Source organism: Schistocerca cancellata, chromosome 6, assembly GCF_023864275.1.
Source record: "Schistocerca cancellata isolate TAMUIC-IGC-003103 chromosome 6, iqSchCanc2.1, whole genome shotgun sequence".
Taxonomy (NCBI): Eukaryota; Metazoa; Arthropoda; class Insecta; order Orthoptera; family Acrididae; genus Schistocerca; species Schistocerca cancellata.
Window position 1 is genome coordinate 595632134 of NC_064631.1, and position 16658 is coordinate 595648791.

At 39.4% G+C, this 16658-nt stretch overlaps 1 protein-coding gene across 2 annotated transcripts in view; it reads right to left on the bottom strand.

Annotated features, from left to right (window-relative positions):
* Positions 1-14390: 14390 nt before the first annotated feature.
* Positions 14391-16658, bottom strand: part of LOC126190966 (chitin synthase chs-2) — a 336208-nt gene continuing 333940 nt past the window's right edge. For both annotated transcript variants that reach the window (XM_049931630.1, XM_049931629.1), the window contains exon 23: positions 14391-15442. In XM_049931630.1, the coding sequence (XP_049787587.1) occupies positions 15084-15442 (359 nt within the window). In that variant the 3' untranslated portion in view covers positions 14391-15083. The remainder of the gene's footprint in view (positions 15443-16658) is intronic.

Below are 16658 nucleotides of genomic sequence, written 5' to 3' on the forward strand. Positions count from 1 at the left end.
GGACATGTGCAGTAGAATTATTCGTAGGAGTAACAGGAGAAAAAGGGGGCCCTTGAGATATCCTAGCACTACAACCCTATTTCCAGAAAGCAGATCCACTGTGGGTATATTCTGTATATGACCCAATGGTGGTTATTGTGAATTGTTATGAGCAGGAGTGACATAAGGGTACAGAATTCCTAGAGCTACAAGATAACAATATACTGATAAACAGTACAACTTGTGGCATTTCAGGTCCAACTTTTCACATTTCAGGAACCATCACAGGGGCTATGATTCTGAACATGACATATCCACTAGTGGCAAACCTTTAGACATACGGTACTCTATGCCTAGAACCTGACTTTTCTGAACAGTACATTAAATCCCAACCTGCTTAGGTGTCTAGATTAATTGACAACAACACAAAAGGGGTGTATTAGTGTGCAGCAGATGCTTTCACACGTACAACAATATTGCGATAATTGTCACAACGAAATTGTGGTGATGGGCATCTCAACTTTGTGTACCATCTTGCTATTAGGTCTCATTTGCACAGTCTTTGTCTGTCCACAGTGTAAAATTGCCCACTCTCCTGAACTCCCTTACACCAAATACTGACCTGGTGGGCCACCATTAGCAAATAAGTAGCCGGTGGGCCACCATTAGCCAATAAGTAGCCATTAAGCTTACCAGCCATCGGACATTTCAAACTGGACTGGATAATGTAAGAACAGTTGGGACAGGAGGTGTCCATACATATAAAAAAATGTAAAATGTAATTTTAAGCAATTTGCAGAAGTAGTATTAGTCTGGGAAGTGTTGGATTTGATCTACTAAAGAGGGGGATGATATTACACCACTACCTACCTTTACAAATCAGCATCTGTAGCCTGTGACCAGGCAAGCCTGAAGGCTGCCTATGACATTCAACTGCAGAATCTGGAAAGGTGCTGAGCCAGTATGAAAAAAGCCTTCATTCTAGCACTGAAGCAAGTTTGCCCTATTGCCTGTTGCCAGGGTTGGAACATTGTTGTCACAGCATGGTCCAAGGCTAGGCTGCTGCAGTGGTGACCTGGATTGCACTATGCCGAAGCATGGTGCTGTGCCACTTTGTGATCTACAACCAAAAGTGATGTCCTGTCCTGACAAAGTAGGAATAGGTGGCCATATTGTATCTGTCATCAACAACAGCCTACATCAAGAAGTACTTCTCCACTCTAGCCTTTTTTTGGCTACAGCTATACACTACCTCTACTACCCGTGAGTCTTTGGGCAGTGTCTAGTACTGATGCTGCTGGGAGTTGAGGGCCGACTGTTGGCTGGCATCATGCAACTCCAGGGCACCTTCCGCAAGTACTCGGTTTGCAGTATGCACTTGGGCGCCTCCTGCACTATTTCGACTGTGAGCTGCTAGAGCTGAACACTGAATTTGTGCCTAATAGTGTGGTCAGCCTACTCTGAAGTTTGCTGATGCTGTCTGTCTGACATTTGCAGGCCTGATACAGCTACACATCCTATTGAGATGCTGACCTCAATTCTACTGCAGTTGTCTACCTGGAATGACATCTTTGTGCCAGTGGCTGTCTCTTGCTGCCACATGCTAAAACAAGCAAGCACTGCCACCCAGGGTCAACACTTGCCACTAGGGTGCTGACTACTTCAGTTATATGAATTGTAATAAGTAAATCATACTCTTATTTTCATGGGTTCTGTGATTTCATAATGTCTGCAGAACTCATTCTTAATACCTGCTGCCCTGTCTACCATCCTGCAATGTCATCATGACCTGCTATGAGGCCAGTAATGCTCAGACCGTCCTAACCCTACTGTAAAATGGTGTTTAAAGTCTTTGAATGTTTACTGTTGGGTTATGAGACTAAATGCTTTGGGAAACAAACTCTGCATACCCATGTTGCATGTTTGCAATATACTGCTGCTCTTTATTAATAATCATTTGCTTGTTAACTTCCATTTGAATGCACATTGATGTGATGCTACTTGTTGCTGATAAATGATTAATCTCAATTAATTTTTATTTGATTTAAATTGTAGTTGTGCTATGCTGGTCAACATTAATTATCCTATGGGATTGATATATTAAGATTTTTAATATCACTTTGCCTGCCTGCCTATGAATTGTTAGACCATTGGATCTTCCCTTGGGTATGTATGGCGTAAAGAGAGATACAGTCATCATAAATTTGTTATTTTGCTAATTACTTCTCATGTTTATGAAATTAATCCTTTATGAATACTTGCCTGTTAGGAATCAGACGTAATACAACGGTTTTGGACTGTATTTCTTATTTAAATACTGCTACTGAATAAATATTGTGGCATCTTCCAAATGATAAAAAGTATGTAATTTCGTGACATAGGTAGGTAGTTTTGTGATAATAGTAATTTTGTGATAAATTGTAATTACGGTAATTTTACAACAAATTTATTGGATTACTTCTTTTTTTTTACAAACTAACAATACAAATGGTCAAGCAGGTGAAAATTGTCTTCATTATTGTTATAACATACTGCTAGTCATTGTTGCTTACGATGTCTGAATCCTCGAACAGTTGTTGCACATATACATATTTTCCTCTGTGCCGAAATGCTGGCAGAACACATGGTACGGTATTAACCAAAAGAACATTGGATTCATTTAGCTCTCTTCTTTTCGCTAACATCACTCGAGTAATGCCAATCATCTTCTGTCTTGTCTTTTTTGCGTATGGTTTTTGTGATCTCTGATTTCAATGTAGAGGCTTTTTGCTGCAGATCTTTATTGAGACAGTTTGCTCCTGCATCTTTTTTATTCTTTTCTATTTCACAGTAAGCCTATTGGATTTTATCGGTGCTGTTGGCACTCTCAACAGATTGTATTCCATGTCTTGTGCAATAGGTCTATTTTGTGTGGGTTGAACAGGCTTATTTGTTAGCTGTGAAAGAGTAACAGCCGCTCCAGGAACAGCATTTCTGTTGAAGGGGTAAATTCCAGCTTTTCTGAAGGCATTTTGGATACTATTCACACAAAAACTCTGAATAAATGCTAGATTTAAAATTGTATGAAAGGTGCTTCTGTTCGGCTTACCAGCTGGATTTTCTTTCATGAATTGGTCCACTTTTTTGGCCCAGTGAGCCTTCAGTGATTTATACACACCTACATCAAGTGGCTGCACCAGATGCGATGTGCAGGCAGGAAATGTCAACAAAAAAATTTGATTGGTATTAGCCACTGTTATGACATCAGGGTTAATATGCGATGTGTGAGAATCTATCAGGAGGATGACAGGATGATCAGGAGGAATGGCATCCACAAAAAAATTGAACCATTCTAAAAACAAATCACTGTAAATCCAGCCTTTTGGAGAGAGTTTTACTAATGAATTTAGAAGACTGTCATGCTTTAGCACATTGCTCCACCGAACTCCTTTGAGTATTATCATAGGTGGAATCCATGTTCTGTTGGCACAGGTACAACCTAAAAGAGTATGTGACTCTCCTTGATCAGCGTAAGTTCTCTTGTAAACGTATCACTTTCCGACTGATGTAATGAGTTTATTTCCTTTCACGACAAAGAACAAACCAGTTTTGTCTTAATTCCATAATCAATCAGGCAAGATCTGAATTTTTAAATATTCCACCATTTTTTTTAATTTTGTAAAGAAATCATGAATGATCTCTTCATTTGCAATAGAAGCCCTGTATGTGGCAAGGTTCTCAGGAGTTTGCAATGTAAGATTGTACCTCGTCTTGTAGCTCAACCACCACCATTTGCTGGCACTTTCTTTTTCGGTGTTCAAGTAATTTCCATGAGCAGCTCATTTCGCTAATTCGTATGCCACTTTTCTCACCATCATAACTGTCAACTCGAAACCCAGTTGTTGCATCTTTATAATGTAGTTGTATAGTTCTGTCTCATGGTCTTCCTAATTTAGTAGGATCTTGACTGTTTTTCACATTTCTGTTGAGGTAGTCTTTTAATGTGCTCCATGGAACATCCATTTGCTTTGAAGCTTGGTATGTAGACACATTATTAACTTTCGCTAATTCAGCGGTGGCTAGAAGTTGCTGCAATAAATGTAGGTAGGTAATTTCTTGATAATGTAAATGTAGGTGGGTAATTTCGTTACATGTCAAAACATAAATTTAGAAGTACAGACATGTAGAACACACTACTGGCAATAACTTTGCTTTAGTACACTAAACTGATATCTTGCTTACAATTCATACAATTGTGCAACATAAGAGAGCATGCAAAGACTTCATTCTTTTGAGTGGAATTTGCTAAGAAATTCACTGTTTCCCTTAAGCATTATCACATATTACTTATGGTGTACGAGTAATTGCAATGTATTTTTATTTTCACTGTATCACTGACTATAACTTAATGTAAAATAAATCACTTACCTTCCATAGTTTCCATGCAGTATCAAAAATACACATACGATGCAATAACCACCACAGTATTTCACGAAATGGCATCAAGACTGAGAAAAAGTTTTGTATTGGTTAAAATGGCTCTGAGCACTATGGGACTTAACATCTGAGGTCATCAGTCCCCTAGAACTTAGAACTACTTAAACCTAACTTACCTAAGCGCATCACACACATACATGCCCGAGGCAGGATTCAAACCTGTGACCGCAGCGGTCGCGCGGTTCCGGACTGAAGTGCTGCTCAGGCACAGCGGATGGAAAGTTTTGTATTGTTGACTTTTATAAGCATGGTGGAACAGAAACAGGCATATGGTGCCCTCTGGTGGGGAGCACGGAACTACCACAACATGGGCCAACCTTCTCGTTGCATAAGGATGTCCGCTGCACACAAGCAAAAAATTATCGGGAAATCTCCCTTTACCCTAAACAAGGGCATTAAAAACCGGTTGCATAACCAATCTCTATAACACACCAAGGGGAATCAGTCATTAGTCAAGTTTGTACAACTGCTTGTGCCATATCCAGTATTCGGGTCATGGAGTGTGCAGATACTGCTTCAAGAGAATGTGCTTTCTGATTTTGTTGGAAAGGAATGCAACATGAACCATGGATCTTACCATGGAAGGGTGGCTTATTGGCCTCAATGACACAGATGTCTGTACTGTAGGTGCAACCTCAATGGAGGAATATCTGTGGAGAGATCAGACTAACCTCTGCCTCCTGAAGAGGGCTAGCAGCCTTTTCAGGGGCTGCAGGGGAGATAGTGTGGACAATTGACTCATCTGGCCTTGTAATATTGACCATTATGGCCGTGCTACATTGGTACTGTGAATGGCCAAAAGTAAGCTGTTATTTTTTCCAAGGGTTTGAAGCTCTGCTGTATTGCTTTACAGTGATGATATCACTGTGGTAGAATAGTCCCCATTTCAAATCTCTGGAGGGGCTACTGAGGAGTATGTTGTCATCAGGGGAAATAAGGATAACATTCTACAGGTAGAAGTATGGCATCTTAAATCCCTTAATCTGATAGGTTGGCTAAAGAAATTAGGAAGGGAAATGGATAGGTTGAAGTTAGTTATAGTGGGAATTACTGAAATGCAATGGTAGGGAGAAGAGGGCCTCTGATAAGGTGAGTACTGGGTTATAAATACAAAATCAAGTAATGGGAATGCACAAGTTGGTTTAATAATGAATAAGAAAACATGAATGTGAGTAAGTGACTATGAACTGTGTAGTGAACACAGTATAGTAGCCAAGAGAGACACAGAGCCAACACTCAACACATTAATATGCCCACTGCATCCACGTATGGTGAAGAGACTGAAAGTGTTTGTGATGAGATAAAATAAATTATTCAGATAGTTAAGGGAAAAAAATTAATTCTGATGGGTACTGGAATTTGATAGCAGGAAAAAGAAGAGAAGACAAAATAGTAGGACAATATGGACAGGAAGAAAGAAATGAAAGAGAAAGCCAACTGGTAAAATTGTTCATAGACTGTAGGTTAATCTTCGTTAACACTTGGTTTAAGAACCATGAAAAAAAGTTGTATACACAGAAAAAATATGTAGTCACAGGAAGGTATTGGATTGATTGTATAATGGTAAGACAAAGATTTCAAAAACGAGATATTAGATTGTAAAACATTTCCAGAACCGGATGTGAAGTTCATCCATAATTTGTTAGTAGTGAACTGCAAATTAAAATCAAAGAAACTGACAAAAGGGAGGAAATTAAAGCAGATGAGACCTGGATAAATTAAAAGAACAAAAGTTGTTGCAGCTTCAAAGGGAGAATTAGGCAATGATTGACTGGAATGGCTGAAAGGAATACAATAAAAAGATGAATAGGTAGCTTTGAGAGGTGAAATAGTGAAAGCAGCAGAGGATCAAAAAGACAAAGCCTGGTAGAAATGCTTGGGTTGCACAGAAGACATTTTTAAATGAAGCAAGTGAACAAGACTACAGATGTTGAAAAACGAGAGATTGAGGGAAAGTTCAAAATGTCTAACAAAGTGGGACTAGTTAGAAAACAAATGCAAGGCTGTAAAAGCATACTTGACTATGGGAAATTATAGTAAAATTAAAGAGGCCTTTGGAGTACAGTTTTCGCAACTACACTTTTTGAATTGTTGTGAGAAAGACTGTGTTCTGGAGTTTCTTGTCTTTTTTGTTGACTATATTACATTGCCATAAGATGGCAAGCAGCAATAAGCATGAAGGGAAAGATGTAAGAAGAGATGGCTATAAAGAAGCACTATACATACAAAGGAAATGAACTTGAAAACATTACACTGACTAGTGACAAAAGTCGTGGGATAGTGTTATGCACATATACAGATGGCAGTAGTGTCACATACGCAAGGGATAAAAGAGAATTGCATTTGTGGAGCTGTCATTTGAACTCAGGTGATTCATGTGAAAATGTTTCTGACATGATTATGGCTGCACAGTGGTAGTTAAGAGACTTTAAACACAGAATGGTAGTTGGAGCTAAATGCATGGGACATTCCATTTGAAATTTGTTTGTGAATTCAATACTCTGAAATCCTCAGTGCCAAGAGTGTGCTGAGAATACCAAATTTCAGACATTAACTATCATCATGGACAATGCAGAAGCCAACAGCCTTCACTTAATGACCTACAGCATGGCATATCTGTAGAGCTGTCAGCATTAATGGACAAGTAGCACTACATGAAATAACCAAAGAAATTAAAGTGTGAGATACAATGAACATATTCCTTAGGACAGTGTGGCAAAATTCTGTGTTAATGGGCCATGGCAGTAGATGACCAATGCTAGTGCCTTTGCTAACATCATGACATCACCTGCACTTCTACTAGACTTGTGACCATACCGATTGGACCCTAGATGACTGGAAAACCATGGCCTCATCAGATGAGTTCCAATTTCAGTTGCTAAGAGTTGATGATAGGGTTTGAGTGTGGTGCAGATCCCATGGAGCCATGGGCCCAAGTTGTCAACAAGGCACTGTACAAGCTGGTGGTGGTTCCATAATGGTGTGGGCTGTGTTTCAGTGGAATGGACTGGGTCCTGTGATCAGTGATTGGAAATGGTTATATTCGACTACTTGGAGGCCATTTGTAGCCTTTTGAGGACTTCATGTTCCCAAACAATGATGGAATTTTTATGGATGGCAATGTGCTATGTCACAGGGTCACAGTTGTTCACAAACATATTGAAGAACATTCTGAACAATTCGTGTGAATGATTTGACCACCCACTGAACATTTACAGGACATAATCAAGAGTTAATTTCTGCACAGAGCCATGCACCGGCAACAATTTCGCAATTATGGTTGGCTATAGAGGCTCAATATTTATGCAGGGGCTTCCAGTCATTTGTTGAGTCCATGCCACACTGATTTGCTGCACTATGCCAAGCCAAAGGAGGTCTGACATGACATTAGGAGGTATTTTTGTCACCTCGGTGTTTTATGTAAAGGGAAGAGGAAGTAGATGAAAATGAGATGGAAGGTATGATTTTGCAAGAAGAATTTGACAGAGTGTAGAAAGATCTAAGTCAAAATAAGCCCCCAGTATATGATAGTCCCTCAGACTTATTGAGACCCTGGGGAGAGCCAACTGTGACAAGACTGTTCTAACTGGTGTGTAAGATTTACGGGTAGGGGAAATATCTTCAGACTTCAAGAATAATTCCAATTTGAAAGAAGGCAGTTGCTGACAGGAATGAATTTTACTGAACGATCAATTTAATGAGTCATGGTTGTGAATACTGACACCAGTTCCATTCAGAAGAATGAAAGAACTGGCATAAAATACTCGTACTAACTACCTACAGAAGAATGGAAGAACTTTCAGCAGGTGCTGTTGGAGAAGAATAGATTAGGTTCTGGAGAGATGTAGGAATGTGTGAAGCAATACTGACTCTATAACGTACCTTAGAAAGTAGGCTGAAGTAAAGTAACCCTACAATGAGTGTCATACAGTTTGAAATTATGAATGCAACATGGACAAAACACAGGGAGCATAAGATTATCTACAAATTGTATTCAGTACATACAGGTGTAAGTCTCAAAGAAGATGAAAGGGGACAATTTGTTGAGAAGGGAATGAGACAGCCTTATGGACTATCCCTGACATTTTTCAATACAAAAAATTTTGAGATTGTCAACAACATTGTAATTCTTTCAGAGATGGCAAAGGTCTAGAGAGAGCAGTTGAATGATGTGGATACTATCTTGAAAAGAGTGTATAAGATCAACATCAATAATAGTAAAATAGTCAAATTAAATCAGGTGATGCTACAAGAATTACATTAAGAAATAAGACACTAAAATTGGCAGATGAGTTTTGTTGTTTGGGCAGCAAAATAATTTATGATTGCAAAATAGAGTGGTTATAAAATGCAAACTGACAATAGCAGGAAAAACATTTCTGACAAAGAGACATTTGTGTACATCAAATATAACTTTAAGTGTTAGGAAGTCTTTTTTTGTGGATATTTGTTTGGAGTGTAACCCTGTGCAAAAGTGAAATGAAACAGATGATAAAAGTTCAGACAAGAATGAAAAGGAAGGTTTTGAATTGCTGTACTACAGAAGAAATTTGAAGATTGAATAGGTAGATAAAATAATTAGTGAAGAGTAGTGAAATGAATTGAGGAACAAAACAGTACCATGCCAAGGATAGACTACCACTCTCCACAAAGAGGATGTATTGAGTTGCAGACAGGCACAATGAAAAGACTGCTAAACATTTCAGATTTCAGAACTTACATTCGGAAAAACATGGCTACTCTCTCTGGCTGATGGGCCTTACCATGGACTACGCATTTATCTGATGTGTGCAGCAGTGCGTGGTGGGCATAAGGAAGAGGCTTAGGGTAGAGAGTGGGAGTGATAGCAGAGTAAAAGTGGGGGAAGATGTTGTACTACTTGTGAGAGCATGCAAGATGTGGTGGGGACAGGATAGGATGCCAGGTGCAGAGTTGGATAGTGGAGCTGGGTGATAGAGGGAGAGTGTGAGGGGAGCAGACATAGAAACCGGAAAAAGACTGTAGGTGCATTGGTGGAGTGTGTAATGCTGGAGTAGGAGCAGGGGAGGGTATAGTTAGGGGAAGGGCAGGGGCTAATGAAGATTTAAGCCATGGGGTTACGGGAATGAAGGATATGTTGTAGGGAAGGCTCATGCCTGCACAACTGTGAACTGGAGCACATCATGTAGGATACTGTGTGGTCCAGCTGTCTCTTGCAAGCTATCTCTTGGCCACAGTTCAGTGGCGGCCATTCATGTGGCAGACAACTTGTTGGTTGTCAAGCGCACGTAAAAAGTGGGAAAGTACTTGCAGTTTAGTTTGTAGATCACACGTCTGCTTTCACAAGTAGCACTGCCTTCGAGGGGATAGGGGATACCTGAGCTAGAACTAGAGTAGATGATAGTTGGAGGATCTATCGGCAGGTCTCTCACATAGGTCCGTTGCAGGGATATGAGCCGTGAGGCAAGGGGTTGAGAACAGGGATGGACAAGGCTGTTCGACAGATTCAGTGGGTTACAGAATACCACAGTGGGAAGGGTGGGGGGATAGTGGGTAAGATATTCCTCATTTCAGGGCATGATGAGAGATAATCGAAACTGTGGCAAGGAATGAGATCCATTTGCTCGAGCCATGGGTGGTAGTAAGTCACGAGGGGAGCGCTACTTTGGGTTGGACTGTGGAACTATGGGAGGTGGTAGGTTACTGGTGAGAACAAGGTTCAGGAGATCTGTTTCTGAACAAGGTTGGGAGGGTAATTTCGATCTGTGAATGGCTCAATGAGACCCTTGGTATATTTGAAGATGGAGTGCTCGTAACTACAGATGTGACAACCGCAGGTGGCTAGGATGTGTTGAAGTGACTTGTTGATATGGAGTGAGTGGCAGCTTTTGAAAGGAGGTGTTGTTGGTTGGTAGGTTTGATGTGGACAGAGGTACTGATGTAGCCATTGTTGAGATAGAGGTCAACATCAAAGAAAGTGAACTGAGTTGAGGTGGACCAGGTGAAGCAAATGGGGGAGAAGGTGTTGAGGTTATGGAGGAATGTGGATAGGGTGTCCTTACCCTCAGTATAGATCACAAACATCACATCAGTTAATCTGAACCAGGTGAGGTGGTTAGGAGGGATTCTTGTAGATGGCCCATGAATAGGTTGGAGTAGGATGGTGCCATGTAGGTGCCATGTGGGTGCCATACCACAGATTTGTTTATATGCGATGTAACTGTGGGTGAGGGTGTATTTGGTCATAGTGACCAGGAAGGAGTTTGTGCATTTGGAATCTGTTGTGCATTGGAAAAAGTAGTGTTCAGAGTGGTTACATCATGGGCATTACAGATATTAGTGTAAAGGGAGGTGGCATCAATAGTGATAAGCAGAGCACCATGTGGCAAAGTAACAGGAACTCCTGAGAGTCGGTAGAGGAAGTGGTTGGTGACTTTTATAAAGGAAGATGGATTGTAAAGGAAGTGTTGTCCATGATCGCAGAGATTCTCCTAGTGGGGATTCAGTAACTGGCCAAAGTGGTGAATCATAGGTGTCTGGGGTTATGTGCTTTAGGAAGCACATAGAAGGTAGGAGTTTGGAAAGTAGTGGGGGTAGGAAGCAAATAGAAGGTAGGAATGTGGGGAGCAGTGGGAGTGAGGACAGAGATAGATTGAGGGGAGAGGTTGTGGGATGGACACAAGAATTTGAGGAGGGATGGGAAATACTGCTGGATTTTTGGAATGAGGTCACAGGTGGACATATCAGACAGCTAGCAGAGTCTCTCCACCAGGTAATCCCTGGGGTTCATAACCATAGTGGTGAAACCTTTGCTAGCAAATAGAATCCTAAGGTTGGGATCAGTTTGTAGGTTGTAATTATAATGTTGTTATTCCATCGTGGACTTTCCATTGAATTGGAACACAAAGAAATTTATGGCATAAAATGAGTAAAGGGATTTGGAGACAGGAGATAAACAGAGGCATCAAGGAGTCGCTGAACTGATTATGGAATACGGGGGACTGGGGGGGGGGGGGAGTATTGTAGCCCACAACAATAACAATGTTACAATTATTTGCCTTCAGTATAAACTACCGGTCACTGAAATGACCTTCAAACCTCTGCAGTTCATCTTGTATTTCACTGTAGTCTTCTGGCTTTGCAACCTTCCTATAGACAAAAGGATAATCTGCAAATACTGTCACTGAGCCTCCAGCATTATCCACTATATCATTAATATAAACCAGAAATCATAATATCCCTCTAACACTTCCTTGGGTTGACACTCTTGGAGCTTCCTTTACATATACAATATTTTTAATGCTATCTGTAAGGAAGTCCTGAATGTCTGATACTGAGCATAGATTCTGTTCACTGAACAACAGTTCTGAACTGTATTTAACTGTGTATTTGCCACATTGTCTGCTATAACTTAGTGGAAACTGCACCTCATTATTTTGACTCATTCTTGATATAGTTTTGGTGACCTGCCTTAGCTGCCTCATTCTTTATCTGTGATGAATATAACAAATATATGTTGTGTAATTTGATTTTAAAATAATCACATTTTCAAGTTGTATCACTATATGGTTACCATTGTTAATTACTCATACATATTCACAATGCAATCTATTAAAAAACACATCAGTGGAATAGAAGAAAGTTCCAAATATAGTATTTGATTTACAAAATTGTCAAGCTCAGTTATTGATAATCTACAGTCACAGATGATGAAACCATTCATGGATATGTACTAAAGTCCCTTCCTAGTAAGTGTTAGGATTTGAGGTTAAAAGTCTACAGTACATATACTATGAGATCTTAAGTATTCAGACACCCCCAAAAACATATGTTTTTCATATTAGGTGCATTATGTGGCCACCTTTTGCCAGGTACTCCATATCAGCAACCTCAGTAGTCATTAGACATTGTGAGAGAGCAGTACGGGGCACTCCGCAAAACTCACGGACTTCGAATGTTGTCAGGGGAGATTGGGTGTCACTTGTGTCATACATCTGTACACAAGATTTCCACACTCCTAAACATCCCTAGGTCCTCTGCTTCCGATGTGATAGTGCAGTGGAAAGGTGAAGGGACATGCACAGCACAAAAGTGTACAGGCCGACCTCATCTGTTGACTGACAGAGACTGCCAACAGTTGAAGAGGGTCGTAATGTGTAATAGGCAGATATCTATCCAGACCATCACACAGGAATTCCAAACTGTGTCAGGATCCACTGCTAGTACTATGACTGTTAGGCGGGAGGTGAGAAAACTTGGATTTCATGGTTGAGCAGCTGCTTACAAGCCACACATCACACCAGTAAATGACAAACGACACCTCGATTGGTGTAAGGAGCATAAATATTGGATGATTGAACAGTGTAAAAACATTGTGACATTGTGTGGAGTGACTAATCATGGTACACAATGTGGCAATCTGATGGGAGGTTGTGGGTATGGCGAATGCCCAGTGAATGTCAGCTGCCAGCGTGTGTAGTGCCTACAGTAAAATTCAGAGGCGGTGGTGTTATGGTGTGGTCGTGTTTTTCATGTAGGGGGCTTGTACCTCTTGTTGTTTTGCATGGCACTATCACAGCACCGGCCTAGATTGATGTTTTAAGCACCTTCTTGCTTCCCACTGTTGAAGAGCAATTCGGGGATGGCAATTGCATCTTTCAACACGGTCATAATGCAAGGTCTGCGACGGAAGTGGTTACATGACCATAACATCCCTGTAATGGACTGGCCTGCACAGAGTCCTGACCTGAATCATATAGAACACCTTTGGGGTGTTTTGGAACACCGACTTCATGCCAGGCATCACCGACTGACATCTATACCTCTCCTCAGTGCAGCACTCTGTGAAGAAAGGACTGCCATTCCCAATGAAACCTTTCAGCACCTGATTGAACGTATGCCTGCAAGAGTGGAAGCTGTCATCAAGGTTAAGGGTGGGGCAGTGCCATATTGAATTCCAGCATTACCGATGGAAGTCGCCATGAACTTATAAGTCATTCATGGATCTGTACTAAACTCCCTTCCAGGTAAGTGTTAGGATTTGAGGTTAAAAGTCTACAGTACATATTCTGTTTTGTATAGAATTTTATCTAATGAGTGTCTTGTGTATAAATACAGAATTACATGTATTATATTATTTCTTAAGTTTATTATTGAACAAAAATATGTTAAGTGAACAAAATTTTTAACTGATACTGGCAGAAGTAAAGCTGTGAGGACGGGGCGTGAGTCATGCTTGGGTAGCTCAGATGGTAGAGCACTTGCCCACGAAAGGCAAAGGTCCTGAGTTTGAGTCTCGGTCTGGCACACAGTTTTAATCTGCCAGGAAGTTTCAAAAATTTTAACAGTTCATCAGAATGGTCAAAATACTAATGAAGCAGGTGGTGTATAAAAAATGCTTTCTACTCAGTGTGCCTACCTAAAAGTTTGAAAAATTTATGCTAGTTTACTTTTTTACCCAGGTACCCCATTGCAATCTACAGGGTCATACTGACAAACTGCAAAACTGTGTCTATGATGTATTAATGAAATTGGCTGGTCCATTTTCAGAGGAGTGCTATTCTTTTAAAAACAACCCCACCATTGCTCGAATTCTTGCAGACTCCAGTTATCATATTGTTGTTTGTGCAGTAACATAAAAATGGGAGTAAAACAGTACTTTGCAGTATGTAGGCACTGTCTGTCTGGTACTGTCTAGCAAATTTTTATCTATGTTTTAAGATCTTAAAGTCTACCATTTTTAGAGTCTTCTGTATTACCAGTATTTATTGTTTAGACCAGTGGCAAGTACTTATTTAGCATTATGAGTGTTGAATCTGTTGATGCTCAACAACCGCATTGTGTATCATTAATTCAAGGTCATTGAAATGGTAGAAGGGATAAATATATTTTGAATTCAGGAATTCAAACAATATGTAGAATAACAGATTGCAAGCCAACCATATAAGAACATCATCTTAAGGAAACATTATTTATTCTTAATCAAAAATTGTACAAAATGTAGAGGATATTCAATTCTTGGTGAAACAATCACTATGGGCTGAAACATCATTTTAATTATGTCTTCAGCTTCCAAAACAGACACACACACACACACACACACACCTTAAGGGAAAATAGTTTTGTTACTTTGAAACAATTCATTGTTTGCTGCTGCCATTGACATAAGCTGAGCAGATATTTGAGGAATAAATATGACTGAAACTGCTTCATTAACATGAAATATGGCAGTGATGAATCTTTTTTTTAATCATGATAATTCAGTGTTGTTATCTTTGATTACTATCATCAGCATATCATGAGGAAACTACAAAAATACATTACTGGCAGTGTAATTGTTGAGATATGTCTAATTTGCTGGATAATCTCTCAGTTTTATTGCATTGGTGAGGGAATAATTTCATAATTTCTGATATTATATGGGTAATTGTTTAAATTAACTACAGCATCAGATTTTTTTAATAAATAAAATATTACAGTGGCTCATGTTTCTCACATGGAACTTCAATATTTATTGAAACATTCAGTCTCATTTAGAATCTCTTAAAATTATGAGCTTCCGTTCTAATGTAATAAGCGTTTTGACCACCTAATGATTGTTTATTCAGAAGTCTTCACCACAAGATTTTTTATATGCATGTCTCAGCTGTTTACATCCGTTGACCCTCTGAATCTCTCCAGCTTACTCCATTCCTGCCATTGCTTTGTATTCTAACAGAACTAACCCTTGGGTCTGTGTTCACTTCTGAAAGGCCATCATAAGCACGATTCACTTGACCACCACCATTGACTTCAAACATATCCTTCACACTCATGCTTGCAGAAGAAGCTCTGTGGCTGCGAGGTGGTGGTACTATGTTGTTGTTACCAGTGAGCCCATATTCGTTACTAGCACCAAGTGTTTTCATTTGAGATTTCCGCCTCTCTGCCATTACTGAATTTCGCCGGACCTCCAAAGCTTTAATAGTTTCTTTCCTCATTGTTAGCTTCCTTCCAAGAACGGGAGTACCTGTAAGAATGTAAATAATTCAGCATTTCAAGAATGATTTTTTTTCATTTATGTCATTATCTTGTCAGTACTTTAAGTTGCCTATGTTCCATAAAAGATATCGAAAAATGTGAATTGTAAGAGGCACAGAAAAATGAAGTGGTTGGGAAACTCAAGAAGATAGTAGCAGAAATGCCATTGAACTAAAAATATTTCTTCAGAGGTGTGTACTTTGAAATAGTTTATTGGTGAAAAAGATGATTACGTCATAATGCAATGTAAGTATTGTATTCCTTCATGTATTTAGTCATTCACAGTGCATGGAGATTGTACAGGAAAAAGGAAGGAAGTTTCTGAATGCAGAATGACAAGAAAAAGAAAATATTTAAAATTTATGTTGCAAGAAAAAATTACTACCACTTTCATATTCTCTGAAAGAAATTCCTATTAATTGTATGTGTGGCAAACTAGGACTCAATGCTGCAAACTACCTTTTTATTAGACAATGCCATACTGCTTTATCTGAGAATGTTTCATAGCTTGTCCCAAACTGTTATCTTACTGTTCCCTGATCTTACTTCTTTCTCCTTTTTTGTGCGTTAAATAATGAAACACTGCCTACAAGAGGTAGATGTGCATCTTAAAGTCACAGTTTAACGTAGGGGGGTATGTCACATATAATCAGCTGAACATCTATTTTGCAAAAGGGAAGTAACTGCTACTCAGAATTTCTAGTAGAATATGCTGGATTTGTAGCATATATCTGTTATATTATGTGAGGATACAAAATTGGTCATGCTAAATTTACCACAGTGACCAGAATTTATGACATCATAGAAGAATATAATCAAATTTGCCTTGATATTAATATTTAAGTATGATAGAATGATGGTACGTGTTTTGGTTCTGTGTATGTTTCAGACACTCCTGGATGTTACAGAAGTGAAAGCATGCAACCAGTGGAGCTGATAACAAATACATTGGGTAAGAAACAATGTGCCATGTTGAACTGCTGTAGATTTACATCCAGAAAGTTTCCTAATAATCAGCAAGGAGCAGCATTGCAGTTTTTTTATTCCATAAGGCTTGTAGTAATATTATTCTTGTTATTATTATGGTTACTGATAATACCATCCACATGAGCTGCCTGTAAAGGGGAATGCAACTAAATGTTCTTTGATGGAGACACTAGATGATCATTGTTCATTCAAGTTTCTACAGCTTGTAAATCTTCTGC